This window comes from Erpetoichthys calabaricus, chromosome 4, assembly GCF_900747795.2.
Source record: "Erpetoichthys calabaricus chromosome 4, fErpCal1.3, whole genome shotgun sequence".
NCBI lineage: Eukaryota > Metazoa > Chordata > Cladistia > Polypteriformes > Polypteridae > Erpetoichthys > Erpetoichthys calabaricus.
The window spans coordinates 327851910-327871810 of NC_041397.2; the positions used below are offsets into that span (position 1 = coordinate 327851910).

Here is a 19901-nt window from a genome sequence, read left to right on the forward strand (position 1 = left end):
CATAATTATGCGGCGTATGCTACGCCGCGGGTTGGCTAGTACAAAATAAAATAATAAAAGTAAAATCTAAAACACCACACAGCACATACACTCATACTCGCAAACACACAAAGAAGAATTTCTGAAGAATTACGAGAATGAAATATTCAAGAAATACTACATAACCATTTAGTCTTTAGAAGTAACAGAAATTTAGAGCAACAAAACAGCTTTCTTAATAATAATAATAATATTCATTATAGCAATAATAATAATACATTTTATTTATATAGTGCCTTTCCAATGTTCATGCTTCTTAATAATTCAGATTCAAGTCCTGATATTAAAGAGCCAATTGACCGATGAGGCAGACTTCACAAAAGCCCTCCACGACGTCTGTTTTTTCTTCTAATGCAGCTCTCTGGTATTTTTCCGGTTGCTGTTTACATTCCTGTACAATTCGTACAGCATTATTACAAAATACAAGCATTAATTTATTGGTGCTGAGGACTTCAATAAAGCTAATTTAAGGAATGTCTACCCTAAATATCATTAGCCAGTCCCTCGAGAGGTGCTTACACTCCAGATCACTGGTACACCATGACAACCTTCAGCTTCACACCATTCAGGAGATGTTAAATGAGACGCCTCTGCCAACACACAGTCAGGCTGTCATGGTGTACTTTGGTTCCAGCTTTTCATTCTGATTTTTATATCCTCTGCATTAGTTTCTGTTTGTTTCTGTGTTTTGTTTCTGTGATGTGTTGAGAATTTCAATACGTGATACAAGGCCACATTTTGTATTGGCAGCATTTTTAATCACAAAGATCAATATGACATTTGGTCTTATGTGTCGTATGCTATTTGTACTTTTATGTGTGTGTCTTTGTTTATATTGAATTCTTGTCTACTGTTCTGAGTAATCAGAATTCATGTATGAATTTCATTGTTATTTTGTGCACATGACAAGAAACAAGGGACAGAAACCTACTTGCTTAATTGCAATTATAAGATTCCCTTAACTTTGTCATCACTCACACATTTCAAATATTTATTAATTATCTGATTGACCTGGCAAATAAGAGATATCCGTAGTACTTTAAAACGATTTTATTTTTTTTAATTAACATGGACACACAGATAGAGGTTACTAAAAGAAACTCTAAAGTATTTCTTCAAATCAAAAGATGAAGATAAAGGGAATCATTTACCAGATCATGTAATAGAATATCACATTGTGAGTGCTGCAAGCTGGTGTCTCAAACAAGGCAAAAAGGGTGTGTGAAGCCTCTAAATGATCCATAAAGAAGGCCAGGAACATCAGTGGTCCACCCAGAAGCAGCACAACTTAAGATGGAAAGTCCCTACACTGTTATCTGCAGGCTGTGACCTACAGGGGCCTAACAATGGGGAGCGTGATGTTCAAAATACTACAGATTTCTCAGAATGTCAAATACAGGAGAAAATCTCTGAATGGTAAATAAATGGATAACAAAGAATCTATATAAATTGAGAGATTATTACTAAAAACAGAGAACAATAGAGGAAAATGGGATGTGCCTAACAAGGCAATCCAAGGTAACCAAGTTCAATCTACTATTCAGAAGCATTAATGAAAGAACAAGAACAGAAGAGTTTCAAAAATAGGAAATCCAAAAGAACAAAGCAGCACTCACAATCTCCACCTCAATGTCAATGCTCCACTGCTGGGCCTCACCTCTGACTAGGAATATAAAGCCAGAAGGAGGACTCAGCAGCAACAGTGATGTCATGTAGCCCCGCCTCCTGGGGCTCCACCCACAATACAAATGGAATTGCAACACATTTAATGTCACTGTACATTATTAAAAAATAATAACAAAAAAGAAAAATAATCATTTGAAATGAATAAAAACAACAAAATAATTAAATAAAATTATTACAAGCCAGGATAAAAACCCTGGGTGTAACACGACACTGGGGACCTGATGATGTCTTGTAGAAATTGGGTGAACAGGGCTTGATGAGCTGTGGTGGGCTGATGGCCTGTTCTTCTTAAAACTTAACATCTTATTTTCTTTTTCAACTCTCCAGTTAACTTCTTCCATGTCTGGAACCTGCTGAAGGAAACTGGTAAGATAGATGCTTCAATTTAATAAAATAAAAATAAAACAGACTATTCTTGATAAGCATGAGGTCACTGACTGTACCAAATGACCTAAAGCAGATGAAAGAAGGAGCCACAATGATGAGCAAGAGGACACTTAACAATCAGTGTAGTGCTTTAGCAGAGCAATAACGACACTTCTTTGTGATCTCTCAGTCTGGTAAAAATCAACACACACAGAACGTCTTATGATCTCCATTATGATCTTATGATCTCCTTTTCACCTCTGCAGGAATATAACAATATACAGTAGGAAGTATACAAACTGTAAATGAAAACACATCATTTAATTTAGTGATGACTTGCCCAAGGATTCCTAAGTCGCTGGTGAAATTAAGCGTGAGTGTCACCTGGAGCGACTGCCAACTATGGCTGATCTCTGGCTTCTGTCGCAGTGCCCTTTGACCCTGACTTTAATAAGAGACAATGTTGTCTTAATTTGCCTGTTTCATTTTGTCAAATAAATGCTCAGAGTTGAAATCTTGCCATCAAATTTTCTGTTCAACATGTGAATCACTAAATGTGTGCTCATAAATTAAAGTGCAAAAAGAACAAGAGGCCACATAAATGATAACCGCTGCTCAGAGGTGCAGATCAAATCCACAATCAAATCCACACTTTGTTATTTTGCATGGTGTTTGACTCTCCTTGCTGGATTAATATGTGTCCTCAGTTAATGCAGAGCTGCCAAGATGTCACTTGAGGTATTCAGTTGATTCATCCATCCATCCACCCATTTTCCAACCCGCTGAATCCAAACACAGGGTCACGGGGGTCTGCTGGAGCCAATCCCAGCCAACACAGGGCACAAGGCAGGAACCAATCCTGGGCAGGGTGCCAACCCACCGCAGTCAGTTGATTCAGAAAGTGTTAAATTTTCCTTCAGTTTTTCACACTTGGTTATGTTGAAGCCTTGGCCTAAAATCTTGTAAAATATTTTTGTTCCCTCATGAACAATTCCTAAAGTCCTGTTTTCACTTTGTCATTTTGGGGTATTGAGTGATTTTTTAAGTAAATGGAAGTGATTTGTTACAGAGGGACAAGAGGACACCAAAACAACAAAAGAGCAGACTGTGTTTGCCATCTGTGTCTAAATAAAGTCACCCCATTTATATGAACAGACTTTGTGAAAGGAGGAATCTGAGAAAGCAAACAAAACAGAAACATTTTGTGAATTTACTAACAGAAGTTTTGTCTTTTTTTTCTTTCAGAGATGACACAGCATCCAGGTAAGTCTGGGATCTCGTCACTTGGGTGACCTTTCATTTATTAGTTCAGTGACAGTGAACACTAAAGTTGCAGGTAGCATCAGCCAGAGACAGATATGGCTTGAGTCGCTGATTGTCATTCCACTATGACTTACAAGAGATGGAAAATTTCAAGTTCTTATGAACACTTTAGTTGACTCCATACAATAATGGAGTGAATGTCCTGTATTAACTGAGTTCACATTAATGCAGCTAGAAGACCTCTAAGAATTCATTTGCATTGCATTCTCTGTAATTTTATTACACATATAAAGTCTGTCCAAAAAGAAAACTAACTTAAACAGGGCACCGACATAGCAAACTCATGGTAGTGGTGGGGTGTAGTGGTGTAATTTTCTCAGGCTAAACAAAAGAGTCTTTTCTTTGAAACAACATTTAGACAATAAGGAAGCATGAAGCCTGGCCTTAAATAAAATGGCTACCACATATAGTACATGCACACATATGTAGCCACAACCACCAGCAACTCATCATGCCATAGCAACCAAAATGCAAAATGGCAGAGCAAAGATGTCATAACCATAACTATCTATAAACTAGAATAATGTAGTGCAGATGGGGGATTTTAATGTACTCATTGATGAGGACAATGTCACTTTTAGCAAATGTTTGTTAAACTCAATAAGGTTATGTCAGATTGTCAACAGCTCGACTCACAGTCATAAACACACATTACATCTAATTATTACTTACAGAGTTGAGATTCAAAATTTAAATATTACTCCATTAAATTAAGTTATTTCTGATTGCTACTTAATTACGTTTCTTTTGGTTTTAAACTTACTAATACATTTGCAGATTAAAACAAAGACAATGTGACGTGTTGGTTGAAACTCTACATCAAAATTTAAAGATATTTTGAGAATGTCAAATTTAATTATGAAACAAATAACAATGACTCCCTTAAAACAAAAGTGATTGAAGCACATAGAAAGTCTCCCTATTTTAATGAGAACACTCAAGCTCTTAAATTAAAGTGTCGAACACTGGAGTGCAGATGGAGAACAACAAACTGCATGGACAGAGAGTGTTAGAAAATATAAAAAAACTCTCTTTAAAGATCGCTCCGACTACTAATTCAAAAATAATAAGCAACAACAAAAATAATAATCCTCATGTATTGTTAGATCAAATGACATCTCTCCAGTGGTATTCTTAATTAATTATGTAAGTGACTTAAAAGAATGGATAGATGAGTACAACTTGTTAGTTATTGTGGGGAATGGTGAGACCACAAGAACATTCTGTCACTTTTTATCTCAGCATTACTATTGGTTTAATCTAATTTATACATTATTTTTCACACTATCATGTCTCTCTATTATAAAAAGAAATCCTGTCCCCTGTCCTGATAGTCTACAATATGTGATCTTCTCGGAAGATAATTTAAAGACCCGCGAGATGAAAGAGACCTGCCATGGTGCGTCTCGCGGGAACATAGAATGAGAGTCTTGCAAGACACACCCTACTTACAAGCAATATCAAAACAAACAAATCAGTAGTGTAAAGGCAGTCATGCAGCACACACAGCTCCAGGGCTCTCAGTGCATATAAAGTGTATAAGGTCAATACGGTAGAAATGAATAGGGTAGAAATGAAATGTCGATGATTAAACGAAGAAGAAAGAAAAGCGTGGAGAAAAGAGACCCAAAAGCGATGGAGAGAAAAAAATGCTAAAAAGAAAAACAATAATTGAGGTTCAAATTTAGAAAATAAGGAATGTGATGATCAGCCCGGAACAAGTGGAATGGAAAAAAAGCACGTCCAATCGGCGTGGAGAAAAGAGACTCAAATGCGTTGGACAGAAAAAAGAGCAAAAAAGAATAATCGAGGTGCAAATTAAGAAAATAAGGAAAGTAATTATCAGCCCGAAACAAGTGGAATTGAAAAAATAGCACGTCCAATCCGGCTCAGAATTAAAAGACAATGAATAAAAGAAAGTAGAACTTCATAAAGACATTTACAAACATTGATGCTAAACACATGAAGAGAAGATTAGAGATTATGAAACCAGTGAAATTAGAAAGGCTCAAAAAAAAAACAAAAAAAACGGCACTATACACATGTGGAGAAAGCTGTGACAGCAGTTACCCCAACCGAACGCAAGCAGCGTTATAAATCCTGCAAGAAAGAATTTAACCACGCCCTTGGCCAGAAATAAAAGACATGTATTGCTTTTACAACGTCACGCGAGACCAGGCAGTGAGCCATCATTTAAAACAAGTTAACAGACCTCTAATCTAGCAGTTGTTGGATTGCTTTTGGCAGGCAAGCATCATGTGCTCCCAGCTCTTAAAACAACGACATGCGACAGGCAGAAGAGGCAGCTAGCAAGCAGCAGAAAGACAGCAAATGATCCAAAGGCATATCCTTAGCGTACGTTCAGACACATGCCCCCCCCTTCACAACACGAGCAGCATTATACATCTGGGAAGAAAGAGATGTAACTAGGCACATGGCCGAAAATAAATGACAAGTATTGTTTTTACAAAAGTTTTTAAAGTAAAAATGAAAATAATGCATATGTAACAATTCACAAGAAAATAACAATCTCTTTAAATTGTAGATTGTCTGCCTAAGGTAAAGTCATCCCTGATGAATGTGGACGTGAGAATGAGGGGTCCTTTCATCGGATTAGCGCTATTTCAGATGTGGAATGGCAAAATGGGGGAGGCAGCTTGATGAATGAGGTCTCCAGGACTTAAAACAAATCCAATCATATTATGTGATATCATCTAATATGAAATTCTACTCCATACTTCTAGAATTTTTATTTTTATACTGTATTGAGGATTTATTCTGTTCTATGTATTGTACTGTACAGCTCAGAATTAAAAGACAATGAGTAAAATGACAAAGTAGAACTTCATAATGACGTTTACAAACGTTGACGCTAAACACATGCAGAGCAGGTTAGAGACAATGAAACCAGTGAAATTAGAAAGGCTCAAAAAAAAAACCAACAAAAAAAAAAACAGCGTTATACACATGTGGAGAAAGTAGGAAAATTAGAAAATATAAAAAAAGAAAGTAAAGATCGCAGTAGCGCAAACAAACAAACTGCCTCATTTAACTATGCACCAGTCTAACTTTGGTTTTGCACAATAATCACTACACTATTGCACCTTAACACTTAATTCTACTTTATTCACATAATTTTACTTATTTATTATGTTCTACTATACTGTTACCTTTCAATCTATGACTTTTTCTTAATCTAACTGATATTCTTCTAACTTTGCACAGTTTTTGATAAGCGGATCAGGATGCATTTCACTGCGTGTTGTCCTGTATAACTATGCATGTGACAAATAAAGAATCTTGAGAATGTCAAAAACAGAGTTTACCGCACATGCATTTATTGGTTACTTTGTTCATGTATATATATTTATCTGTCTGCTTATTTAAAAAGCTACATTTAACCCAGGAGTCAAAAACGTTCTGCCTAGCATTTGTAGAAAAACCTAGAGAAAAGCTGGGGTATGACCTTGGTAACCCCATGTACTTTTGGAACTGTGAGAGGAAAATAGCACAACTTTACAGACAGGAGTCCAATGCAGAACTTTACTTACTTTTTTACTTTGTTAAAAAAAATTATTAACTGCTGATGATGTCAATCGTTTTGTCTGTGCTGAAATTCCAAACAGAAAAACCTGTCCTGACCTCATTAAAAAGATTCAGCATATTGGGACTCGCAAGATTACAAATATTGTTTTTACAGAAGTTGTGAAATAAAAGTGAAACTAATGAAATAGCAACAATTCAAAGAAAAAAAAATCTTAAAAGAGTGTATCAGGAAAACCAAACACAGAGGTTGGCGAGCGAAGCGAGCAGGGGGCAAAGCCCCCTAGTCTTTTAAAATGCATACTACAAAACCATCTAAATGTGGGCTTTTCAATCTTAAAAACATTAGAGTTGAAGGTGTGTTTCCAACTAGGCTCATGCATTCATTATTCAATGGCTGTTCAAATTGTTCTTTATGAAGCTTTCAGTTCATTGAAAATGCTGCTGCAAGAATTAAAACAAAAACCAGAAAGACTAAACACATGACTCCAGTTCCCAAGTCCTTACACTGGCTCCCTGTTAAGTTCAGAGCAGATCACACAGTCCTCCTTTTAACATATAAAGCCTTAAATGACTGAGGCCCTGCTTACATATCTGAACTTTCCATTACTTATAAACCCGAGCATATACTGAGATATCATGATGCTGGCCTGCTTATGATTCCAAGGATTTATAAAATAACAGTGGGAAGTTGAGCTTTTAGTTAGAAGGCCCTGAAGCTGTGGACTAATCTGCTGCGAATATAAGATGCCCCTTTGGAAGAATCATGACTTTAGTCCAACATCCCCTGACTAGAGCTGCTGATTAGTTATGTGCACTGCTTCTCATTTTGTTAGTCATTTCTACTGAAATATAAGTAATTCAATATTTATAAATTATTACTAACTCATCTCATTTCTGTTTTATTGCTTGCAACACCGTTGTGGCACTTGGTGCCACTGCTCTGCTGCCAAGTTGTTCTCCCGCCCATAGAAAGACATCTGAAATACCAGGAACACTGGAATCACTGGAAAGATTCTGTCATTAGATTGGATGGCCAGCACAGACTACAGTAGAATGACCAGCAGGCAGTGGGTGGCTTGTTGACCGAGGTCTCCAGGACTCTGACTGTATCTGACTATGTCTTTCACTTTCTCTTACAATTGATCGTGGCCACTCGGGTTTCTCATTATGCAATTTGTAAAGCTTGTTTTGCATTTTATCTGAGAATTTGTTTTAGTGGTCTGTGTCTGCACTCAGTGGCAAGCACCATACGAAAAAACTATCACCATACAAACATAAATCAGAAAATAATAATATGTAATATTTCTAATGAAATGGTGTCAATGAAAAACTGATCTGTTATCAATGGGTGAAAAATCACAGAATTCTAACATGAGATTTGAACTGCAATGAAAGCCTTCTAAATTAATTATGGGCCACTGCCATGGCGGATTTCTATTCAAATAACATACCCTGTTCATTTGGAGGTTCTTTGTCCAATCTGACATGTCAGCCAGTGTAATGAGCAATGTCAGGAAGGTCAGAGAGGGCATCAGAGAGGGTCACAGTGCAGGCCAAAGGAGAAGAGAGGAGAGGTGAGTGAAGCTGTGGAGTTCCAGACATCTGCCACAGGGTTAACTAAGACAGAAGTGGAGAGGTTTAAATTACAGGGACTTGTTCATATTTGTTAGCCATTAGCATAGCACTAATTTCTTATTTTCTTTCTCTTTTCGTGTCAAAACAGGGTTGACTCTGAAGTTTTCTAAAGTTATTAAAGAATTCACTTCTGAAGATCTCACTAAGATCACCGAGCACTACAAGCCCCAGCTGGTCTATGTGATGAACTTGGATATCAGCAGCGTCCTGCAGAGCCTGGTCACCAAGCAGATCCTCACAAATGAGGAAGCACAGGTGAATTGTCTCCTTGTTACTGGTTTAACTGGTTTGTGGTTTGACTATACATGTTACTGGCTGTGACAGGACTGGAAACAGAAAAAGGTGTGAAGGTCAGGCTTACACTTACATACATTGAATTTCCTCTGCCACATATTTGCCCAAGTGTCAGTTCAATGCCAGGTTTATCATCTTGTGTACTTACCACGTGTAATCCAGACTAGAGATGACAACACAGTATTAATATCAGACAATAAATACAACAGCAGATGATCCATATAAAACACAAGTCAGGTTGACTCATGCAGTGATCCATTTGGGAGGCTGCTGAGTAGACTCAAGGTTGTAGTTTAAATTGGTCTTCCTTGAATATACTAGTGAGAGTAACAAAAGTCCTAAAATGCAGCCATACTGGATGGCTGAGGTCTTTGACTACCACTACCACCCTCTGTAGTGCCTTGTGGCCCTGGGCTCAGCAGGTGCCATCCTTGAAGGTGATGCAGCCAGTAAAGATGGACTCCACTGTGAACCTGTAGAAATCAGCTGAGGATAGATTAGGAAATTTCATCAGATGTCTGTCATGATAGCTGATATTTGAGAAGACTTTCTTAGGATAAACAAATATTTCTGTAGGTTCTAATCATTTGTAACGTTGGTTTTGAACTTATGACAATTCTTTGATAGGTTTTATTTGTTGCTGTTTTATTGTTTCAGCCTTGTTTATTTTGTTTATCATTATGTTGTGAAATTGAACATAACACCATTTTGTTTATTGAGAGTCACTTTCTTGAAAGAGTCATTGCTAAGATACAACTACTTGTTTTTTGGGAAAGCAGTCCTGGAAATCAAGATGTGGGTTGGCACTGGGGTGACAATATGTAAACTAGCATTGCAGGTTAAAACACTGTCCAGGTTTGTGGATGTTCAAATTAACGTTTTGCCTTGGACAATGGTGTGTCTTTTAACAATAAACCTATACTTGTGACTTTGATTTCCTGGTTAGCATTTTGGGTTAGGCCCTTCAGTACTGTTTTAACTTTATTACATCTTGGCTCTGGCATGTCGATCTGAGTTTGGCTTCACATTCTGGCCCTGGCTCCTTTTATACTGCCCTGTCTCTTCCTTTGTAATGGCAGAACATGAACTTGGAACATTACATTCAGACTCTGAGCTTAATAAAAATAAGGTAGATTTAGAAGAGCTGTCTGCTGAGTATACTGAATAATAAGACCTAAATAACAGAACTACTTATTGAGAAGATAGTAGAAACATGTAATCAGTGCTCCTCTGAAATGTAAGGTGAGGGTAAACTGGACAATGTGTGTGATCTGAGAAAAACAACTGTGAAGACGATAGGAGGAAAAAAACTGAAAGGAAGACATTCAAGTGGTTGAGACAAGGGCTTTGTTTTTATTGTGGCGAGTCCAAGCATTTCAAAATGAATTGTCCAAAGTTACTGAGGAATGCCTCCGTCTTGTTCTGCAGTGCAAGTGGTGTTCCACAAGTAAAAATCAATTTAATGGTACATGTTTGCATCAACATATATTTTTTTATGTTCAGGTATTAGTGTACTTTAACTCTGCAGAGGACTTTCTTAGTTCTAGTTTGGTGGACCAATTAGACATTCCTGAAGATGACATTACACATTTTGCCTGTAGACGTTGCCCCTACTGGTAAAGGAATTGCAGACACTAACACTACAGCACTTTCTCTCTAACTGGGTCTCTCCATTTTGAATAAATAAATTGCACATATTTGAGTCTTCTTAGGATTTCCTTGGCATAAGCTTCTGACACCCATGATCAACAGGAACACAAACAAATGAATATCTTGGAGGGAGTTTTGTTTTGAGGACTGCACTCAGTAAAAATGATTGACTGTATTCCTCATTGGAAAAGGAAAATGACAATCACTGCCAAGAATCCAAAGCCATGGAAGACTGCATTCCTGAAAACATCAGAATAGCTTTTATTTGACCACCTGGTAACTCTCTAAAAAAGGATGGTACCTTACAGCCCTCTGTTTATTAAAGTGAGCTGAATAAGATAATTGTTAAGAATCGCTAACCACTTTTGCTAGTTCATTTTTTCTAAAACAAATAACTGATAGTACCTTTTTTTACTAAATTAGACTTGTATAGTGCCTGTGACTTGGTGTGGACTTACCAGGGAGACGGGTGGAAAGCAGGATGTGATACACCACAGGACATTCAGAATATCTCAGCATGCTTTATGGTTTAGCTGAGGTACCAGCTGTTTTCCAGCCATTTGTAAATTAGATTTTTAGACATTCATTACGTGCTCGTCTACCGTATATTGATGATATTTTAATTTTTTTAACAATGTTGAACAGCACATCATTCACATTAAGGAAGTCATCTCTATGGAGAAATAGATTTGTTTCTCAAACTAAAGTAATGTGAATATTACAGGACTTAAGTTATTTTTTGGGGTGCAAAACCAACCAGTTAAGCTTAAGAGTGGATCCATCAAAAGTCTCTACTGTTCTTATCTGGAAAGTATTTGAGGGGTAAAGATTTATTAGTTTTGCTAATTATTATCATAAATTTATCATAAATTTCAGTACCACCATTTGTCCCATAACTACTCTTACTAAGAAATCTCCCAGTATTTTTTAGGACACACTTGGCTCAAGAGTCCTTCAATACGTTTAAATCCATGTTCACGTGGACAGCCATATTTCCTTATCCAGACTCTGTGCTGTCATTTGAACTTGAGATTCCTGTAGGTGCAATTCTATCTCAAAGGCTTTCTGGGATGTTTCATACTTGTGACATTTAATCAAAGAAACTTACCACGGTTGAGCAAATTATGATGTGAGGAATCGAGAATTATTGACAATTAAAATTCCTTTAGAAGAATGCCAGTATTTCAGGCTGTACATTGTTAACTTTGGCTTTGAACTTCAGAGAATTCTAAGATGTGTTTGGTTCCTTGTTGTAATTTGACTTTTTTCTGGACTTCTGTCTAATATGTCATCTGCTTGTCTCTTCCCTTTTAAAGTCTCCTCCTGCGTCACTGTTTCTCTAAAGAACATCTGTCTCTGTTACAGCACACACCAATCTCTTCATCTTCCTCCTCCTCATGTTCAGCCACTTGATCAAGGTGGTTGAATTGCTTGGCATTGCTTGCAGATGTACAGCAGGCCTCCAGGAAGTTTGCTTCTATGAAGCAAAATGTAAAAGTTTGCCATTGTATCTGCCTCATTTTTATAGTTTATTTAGATTTACTATTTGAATGTTTGTCTAAACCAAAGCTAGTATCTGTTACATGGCTCTTGTCTCTGTTTTCTGCCCCTTGTAGTATTATGACATGTCAATTACTTGGCCATAGAAGATTAGATTTATTTACTGCCGTCCACTATATTCTGTATGGCTACTTCTTCTTTTACAAAGGCACCTTTAACAAAGATGGACATGAAATCGCTAACTGAGAATTTAACGGCTGAACTTATTAAATGCTTCATGTACATCAGCTGCTTCTCATGCTCCTTTGATTCTAATTTTAGTGTATTAAAAGTATTTATTGTATTTGTGTCTCCTTTAGTTCATTTTAACAACAACAAATCTCTTGTATAGTCCAAAATCACTCTTCACTGGGCTTTAACAGGCCCTGTTTTTTGACAGCCTTGACTCTCTAAGTTTTCTTTTGTTTTATCCATTCAGTCGAGTACGACTCTCAGCCACTCTCTGGATCAATGCTGTTCAGGTCTTTTGATATCTCATGGCTTCTTTCAGTTCTGCTATTTTCACTCCAGTATCTTTCCTGATGATGTCTAGCCAGCGAGTTCTTGGGCAGCCTCTTCTTCATTTGCCAATGACCATTCCAAGCCTGACGTCCTTCTTAAGCATCCTGTTTTGAATGATGTGACCAAAGTAGGAGAGCTCTTGCTTTGTTATCCTAACCTCTAGTGAGAGTTTCACTTTGATCTGTTCCAGAACTAATTGGCTTGTTAATCTGGTTGCTCTAAGAATGCGTAACAAAAATCTCAAGCATCACAGCTCAAATTCATCAATCCTTTACTTGTCTGCCTTTCTCATCATCCAGGGTTTGTAGCCATATGTTGCTATTGGGAAAATGATAGCATTGAGCAATCTACATTTAGTTGCCAGGCTGATGTCTTTGGTCTTCTCAGGTGTGCATTTGCCATTTCAATCAATTTTACAGCCAAGAAAGATGAATTCTTCAACCATTTTGATTTCTTCATTGATGATCTTCATATTGACGTTCACATTTTTTGCTGTTGTCATGAACTTTGTCTTCTTAATAGTCAAGCACAGCCCAACCTTCTCACTTTCTTCTCTTTCATGATCAGATGTTTGTGATCCTTCTTTTTTTCAAGGTTGTATTGTCAGCGGGGGATTGTTGATGCTTAAACCTTTTTAGTTTCATACAGTGGAGATTACGTGGGGACCTAATCCTGGTCCATTGATAAAGTAGATCCAGCAACAGCTTATGGGTGAATGACATACTCAAGGACATCAGTATAAATTAAGGAGAAGTGCATTTAACACTGAAGCCAGCAAGGACTTCTTTACGTAAAGAGTGGTGAGATTCTGAAACAAACTACCAAGACATAGTGTTGAAGGAAAAACCTTGACAACCTTTAAGAAGCATCTGGATGAAATTTTGGGACAGCTTAGCTATTAGCTAAACAAACGAGCTTGATGGACTAAGTGGTCTCCTCTTTTCTGTCAAATGTTTTATGTATTCGTACGTATATGCTTGCTATGGATGAATTGTTTGTGTACTCTGCTAACTTGATTATTACCTTCCTCAGCTCCTTACCTTTCTCTATATATTATTTTGTTTGGTGCACTTTGTGACCTCCTGAGACCACCCTCTACCAATGTCACTCTCCTCGCTCCCTGGACTAGGATCTTGGTCACAACCCGATGTGGACATGCTAATGCAGTTGCCCCCATCACTTAGAGGGCCTTCCTTCTTCTGTTTCCATTTTTGCCTCCACTATGTCCACCGAGGCCTGCCTCTGACTGAAGCACAACATTGGCTTTACCTTCAGTTTCTCTTTCTCTTTCTTGACCGTATTTTTCAGGTGCACATAATACCCAGAGTCATGAAGGTGCTTGCACAGGATGTTAAACACAAAAGACATCAGCCTCTGTCCTATGTAGCTGCTAATTGTTTGAAGGCCCCTCCATATTGTTATTTTACAAACTTAGGTTTGAGGTTTTTAACTTGTCACCAAGTTTTAGATTGCTTAAAGGTCTCACATTTTTTGTTCTAAAGAGAATATTTATTGACGAGACATTAAACAAATCAGGTAATAAAATACTCACCTGAAATGGTGTTATTGACATGAGAGACAATCTTAAAAATAAAGAGGCCAGAGTGGTTCTTCAGAGCGATGCCATAGGGAACCATATTTGATTCCCAAAAGACCCGTCCACATGAAGGTTCCAGAAAGAACTTTAATTTGTTTAGGTCCATAAAAGGCTCCATACACTAAATAACCATGAACACATGGTAACCGATTTGTGATATACCAATGGCTCATGATTTTAAAACTATTCTGGCTGCGTACAACAACAACAGCAGGTTTTCTTAATCTGTTAGTGTCCTGCCTACCATACATTAAAGATTTCATCTTTTTTTCTACATATTTCAAAGCACAAAGAGTCAGCTTCATATGCAAATAATCCTTTGTCAGAAAGAAGTGGAGCTTTGTCAAGCAGTAGTTCTACGATGAACCATACACCCAGTTAAGAGACATAAAATGCCATTAAAGAATCAACATTTCTAGGAGTGGATAATTACTTTCCAAATGTCAACACGCCATCATGTTTGTCCATATGCCACTTATCTTTCTTCATTACTGCTTGTTACTAATAGTTTTGATTTTATTTTTCTTTTCTTGGGGTACATTAGTCAATATTCATTATGATCATACTTATGATATGTAATATACTTATGATATGTAATATATACATTTAAGGATTTCTGCACTAACAATTATACTCTTTGGGAGTATTGTCACCCTTGAACTTTCTGGAACTCTCCCCTTCCTGACAGAGTACTGTGTTTTGGGCCATTTTTGCCACATAGGAAGAAATAACATTGAAAATAGGACAAGTGAAGTTGGGCTTTTACTTGGGCCGGGGTGATGTTGATGTCTCCTTCAACTGGTTTGGGTGCCTTGTCTGCTTGCATTACTCACAATCTCACTTTTGACAGTATGATATCACTAGTGGAGACACCTGCTGGATGTGTCAAACTTAATTGTAACATAGAAGAAGCAAATGTCGTATGCAGCCATGAAGAACTATTAGGCACTGGAACAACACATCAGTACTCTTATACAAGCACTTTCCAGTTCTCAAAGTGCTGGATCTCAGAGGAGGTAGCCACAGTGCCAGAGTATCTGTGGCTCACCATATCATCCAGAAGACATCGAAGACAGACCAGGGATAGAAGACAAAAGAACGGATGTCAAGCTGGCCTTCTTACAAAGCTAAAGAGAGCTTCTTATGAACCACCCCTTCCCAGCATCTTCATCACCAGCATAAGATCACTTCCTAAAAAATTAACAAAATATGACTAAATTTGTCATTGTCACTCATTCGAGACAGCTGTGTGGTAATTATCAGTGAAGCCTGGCTACAGACATCGAAGACAGATCAGAGATAGAAGACAAAAGAATGGATGTCAAGCTGGCCTTCTAACAAAGCTAAAGAGAACTTCTTATGAACCACCCCTTCCCAGCATCTTCATCACCAGCATAAGATCACTTCCTAAAAAATGAACAAAATATGACTACATTTGTCATTGTCACTCATTCGAGACAGCTGTGTGGTAATTATCAGTGAAGCCTGGCTAAAGCTAGTATGCCCAGCACAATGATCAAGCTAGGGGTCCTTCATGCCATCATAACAATTGAAACAAGGATCTTGGTAAGAAGAGTGGAGGAGGTTGTGTATTTATGTCAGCAGTGACTGGTGTATAACACAGCCGTTATTGACCAGCACTGTTCCCTGATCTGGAGTTTCTCACGCTAAGGTGCGGACTCTTTTACTTATCACCGTTATTTCTACAGCTGTATACATTCCATGCAACAGATACAAATGCTAATGTAGCACTTGGATATTTGTTAACCGATATTGGCATTATTAACAGCTGAAATCTTACGCTGATGGAGCTTTGATCATAGCCGGTAATTTTAATTGTAATGCTAGGAAGGCTACAGAGAATTTCCCCTTTTGTACCTTGGATGGTTTGATCATATGTCTCTGTGTCTACTCCCAGCTTACAGACCATTTGTTAAAATGAAAAACCTTCCATCAGAACCATCATGACCTGGTCTAATGGACTTTCATCCCAACTGCAGGACTGTTTCCAAAGTACAAATTGGACTTCTCTGCCAGTCAAGATACAGAGGAAGACAGTTCAGCTGTACTCATCTATGTCAAGACCTCTGTTGAAAATGTCACCATTGATAAGTGTAACAAGGTTTTCCCAAACAGGAGACCTTGGATGACAAAGGAGGTCCAACAAGCTAAAAACGCTAAAGAGGCATACGAGCAGAAAATCATGGACTACCTCTTTAACAATGATTCACATCAAGGGTGTTAGGACATTCAACACATTACCAGCTTTAAGGACAACAGGAAACCATCCACAGGCAGCAGTGCCTCACTGGCAGGGGAGCTCAACTGCTTCTTCACCCAAGGCACAAGGAACAGAGACTGAAGTAACACCTTCAAAAGTCACCACTAACCACGTACTCGCTGTGCAAGCATGGAATGTAAGTTGAGTGTTCAGAAGAGTAAATGAATGGAAGGCTGCTGGCCCAGATGAATACTTTGAAGGGTGCTAAGGGACTGTCCCTACCATCTAGCAGAGGTCTTTGCCAACATCTCCAGCTTGTCCCAGTCCATCGTCTCTGTTCTGCCTAAAGACGTACACAATCATCCCAGTTCCTAAAGCAGTTGGCCATCATCTGTCTAAATGATTACAGACCAATGGCACTCATGGCCATCATTATAAAAGTTCTTTGAAGAGTTTGATCTGATGAACATCAGACACGTCCTCCCCTAACTCTGACGTAACACCAATACACCTACAGAGTAAACAGATCCACAGAGGGTGCCATTATCAGTGCTCTCCACACCATTCTGGAGAAGGAGACATACAGTACAGTATGTAAGAATGCTCTTTATTGATTACAGCCTGATATTTAATACAGTTATTCCCAGCCGGCTGATCACTAAATTACCTGAACTGGTGTGCCTCAGTGAGCCAGTATGAGTGTGGATCAAGGACTTTCTGACGAGCCGCTCACAAGCAGTCAGATTTGGCTGTCACCTCTCCTGTCCAGCCTGATACTCAGCACTGGGATCCCAGAAGGCTGTGTGCTGACTGTGTACCTGTACACGCCACAAATGCAATTATTAAATCTGCACATTTTACATCAGTAGTGGGGCTGATCTCAAATGGAGATAAAGTTTACAAATTAGTACTGTGGTTCTGATAACAACTTGTAATCGAATACCAAGAAACAAAAGAATCTGTCATTTACTACAAGACACATTGATGATTTATCGATTACAATCAATGGACTTGACATGGAGGATCCCCAGTTTTAAATTTCTAGGAACCCACATCACGGAGGAGCTGACATAGTCAGTAAGCACTACTGCTCTTTTCAAGAAGACACAGTGGCAGCCCTACTTTTTAAAAATGACACCCCCTTATTATCTGTCTATTTATTTATCTGTCTCCGTCTTGTGGACCTGGATCTTCACATTATTTCTTAGTGGTGATGCTTGAGACAGTTGAGACAACTCATGTCTCAGTCTGAGGTTAACTTTGACAATTTAAGGTTACTGAAGTATCCTCCACTGCAGTCAGTGACTTCACTTCAGTAACAATGGCACTGGTGAAGGTGAGGTCATTACTGAATAGGCTTTTTGTTTTAAATGGCTTTATTGAAAGCCACTGTCTGGACATTATGTTTCTAACTCAACCCTAGTTCTCTGCCACTGACTTCATTACATTTATTAAAACGGCCCTGCTGAACTTTAATTTTTATAGCTCTCCACGAGACTTTTGGGTTGGGCTGCTGGTGTTGTAGTGGTCATCCGAAAGTGTTTTAATGTTTCTCATTACTCATTTATTACATGCTGAGTAATTTGAGACCTTTCAGGTACAGTGACTTCAAGTGAGCTACAGAACACAGGTTCAGATTTCGCTGTTGGTCTACAAGGCTGCTCATGGCTGGACTCACTATTAACTCACAGAGCTTCTTTGTCCAGTATCAGATTTAAGATTTTTAAGATATCTGAGACAGTAACATCTGGCTATTAACTGTTCTTGTCTGATGTCAAAGGGAGGCCATGCCTGTTTGGTAGCTGCCCAGTGGTTTTGGAACAGTCAGCCTGTGATTTGTAGGACTTTTAGTGCCCATAAGGCTCAGCTCAAGACCTAGATGTTTTCTAAGGCTTTTCTGAGTTTGAGAGTGTGGCAGGTCATGCTGTGGAGTTAGTAGTTTAAACAGGGTTTGTAAGTAGGAGAAAGTTTACTTATTAAGAAATGGTTTAATAGGAGCACTTAGTATGGAATTGTTAGCTGTGAGTGGATGAACTACCACAAGTGTACATCACCGATAAAGTTGATGTGAAGACATGAGGCTTCGGGACACACGTGAAGTTACCTGAGGCCTACATAGCTTCATGTGTCACCTGGGTTCAAGCACTGGCATCTCCACTGTTGTCTTCTACTGTTGGAGAAAGAAGCAGCATATGTTAGTTTGAATGTCAACATAATTTGTTAAGTTAAGACCGTGTTTAGAACTTATCGTTGAGTCTGTAAGAGTCAGTGTGTTTGCTTGTTGCTGGTTCACAAATGCGCATGCGTGAGAAAACAAGGTGAGGGCTTGTGATAATTGAGGGCTCGCACAGACATGTCATGTGGTGCAGAGTGGATGTAACTGTGTCTGCTGCTATTGGTCAGAGGAGCAGACGTGGTGGAGGATTGGCTGTAAAACCTGAAAAATTCATATGAGGCACATTGACATCCAGAGGTTGGCTTTGGTCTGACAGAGCGAGGAAGGAGTCTGATCTACTGAACATTTGTGGGAGTGGAAAGGAGGATTGGCTTGTGCTTCATGTTTTTGTAAATATTTATGTAACTCTACAATTATCAGTTTTGGTAGAAGTATTTTTTTTCTTTTTTGAATATTTTTGCCTCATTTTTGTTCAGTCCTTTTTTTTTATTTTTGTGTGTCCTTACAGATGTTCTTAGAAGTGCGTGACAGTGAATTACTTTTTACTTGCGTCCTTGTAAATAAACTGCACTTTCTATTTTTGAATAATCTTCTGTACTGTGTCTCAGTGTTTGGCCTCGATGCTGAGATGCCCCTAGTCCAGTGGAGCCCTGTCCCATTACACAGGCGATCACAATGTGCCCTTCAATTTGTTTTCCATTTATCTGATTGCATCTGCATGTATTTTCATTGTTTTTTGATTTCTTTATTTAGTTTTTATGCTGTGATTTTGGATTGTTTTTGTGTTTTGCTGTTATAAACAGCACTTTGCTGCTATAAAAATAAATCAATATTGATTTGGATGGGTTATCATTAAGTATAAGTGATCAGAGCTGCAAGCATCACACGGTGGTCATCTCTAAACTGGACATCTGCTCACTCAAATGTCTTTCAGAGACTGAAAGCTAAAGAAGAGTTTGAAAGGGCAACAGGTGTGGAGTCCTTCATCAGTGATGTGATGAAGAAGAACAGAGCAGTCCTGGTTGGTCTGTGGGAGGTACTGGCTGAAGAGTTTGTGAGATTTCCATCACCAAACCTGAGAAGAATCCTGGAAGAGGTGACCAATGGGGGTGAGTTACTGTCATTATAGGTAATAAGCATGGACTCTTCACCGTCCACACACTTAAAGTACACATAGTAAATCTGTTTATTCAACCAACACCCCCCATCATCATCTCCAGGACCTTTAACTTCTCTGATTCCCAGACTAACACTCCTTTTTCTTTTGCTTATCTCCTTTTCTTTTCAAAGGCACACAACAATTTTTT

At 38.3% G+C, this 19901-nt stretch overlaps 3 protein-coding genes across 4 annotated transcripts in view; 2 read left to right on the plus strand and 1 right to left on the minus strand.

The window, feature by feature from the left end:
* The window catches only part of LOC114643553 (protein NLRC5-like), a 5922889-nt gene that overhangs the window by 3396475 nt on the left and 2506513 nt on the right, over positions 1-19901 (plus strand). The gene's annotated exons all lie outside the window — the stretch shown is intronic.
* LOC114642560 (NACHT, LRR and PYD domains-containing protein 3-like) overlaps positions 1-19901 on the plus strand; it is a 691964-nt gene that overhangs the window by 568569 nt on the left and 103494 nt on the right. The window contains exons 7-10 of the mRNA XM_051925830.1: positions 2053-2091; positions 3337-3354; positions 8684-8850; positions 19529-19703. Of these exons, the coding sequence (XP_051781790.1) occupies positions 2053-2091; positions 3337-3354; positions 8684-8850; positions 19529-19703 (399 nt within the window). The remainder of the gene's footprint in view (positions 1-2052; positions 2092-3336; positions 3355-8683; positions 8851-19528; positions 19704-19901) is intronic.
* Positions 1-19901, minus strand: part of LOC114641960 (NACHT, LRR and PYD domains-containing protein 3-like) — a 592098-nt gene that overhangs the window by 128427 nt on the left and 443770 nt on the right. The window lies entirely within an intron of this gene.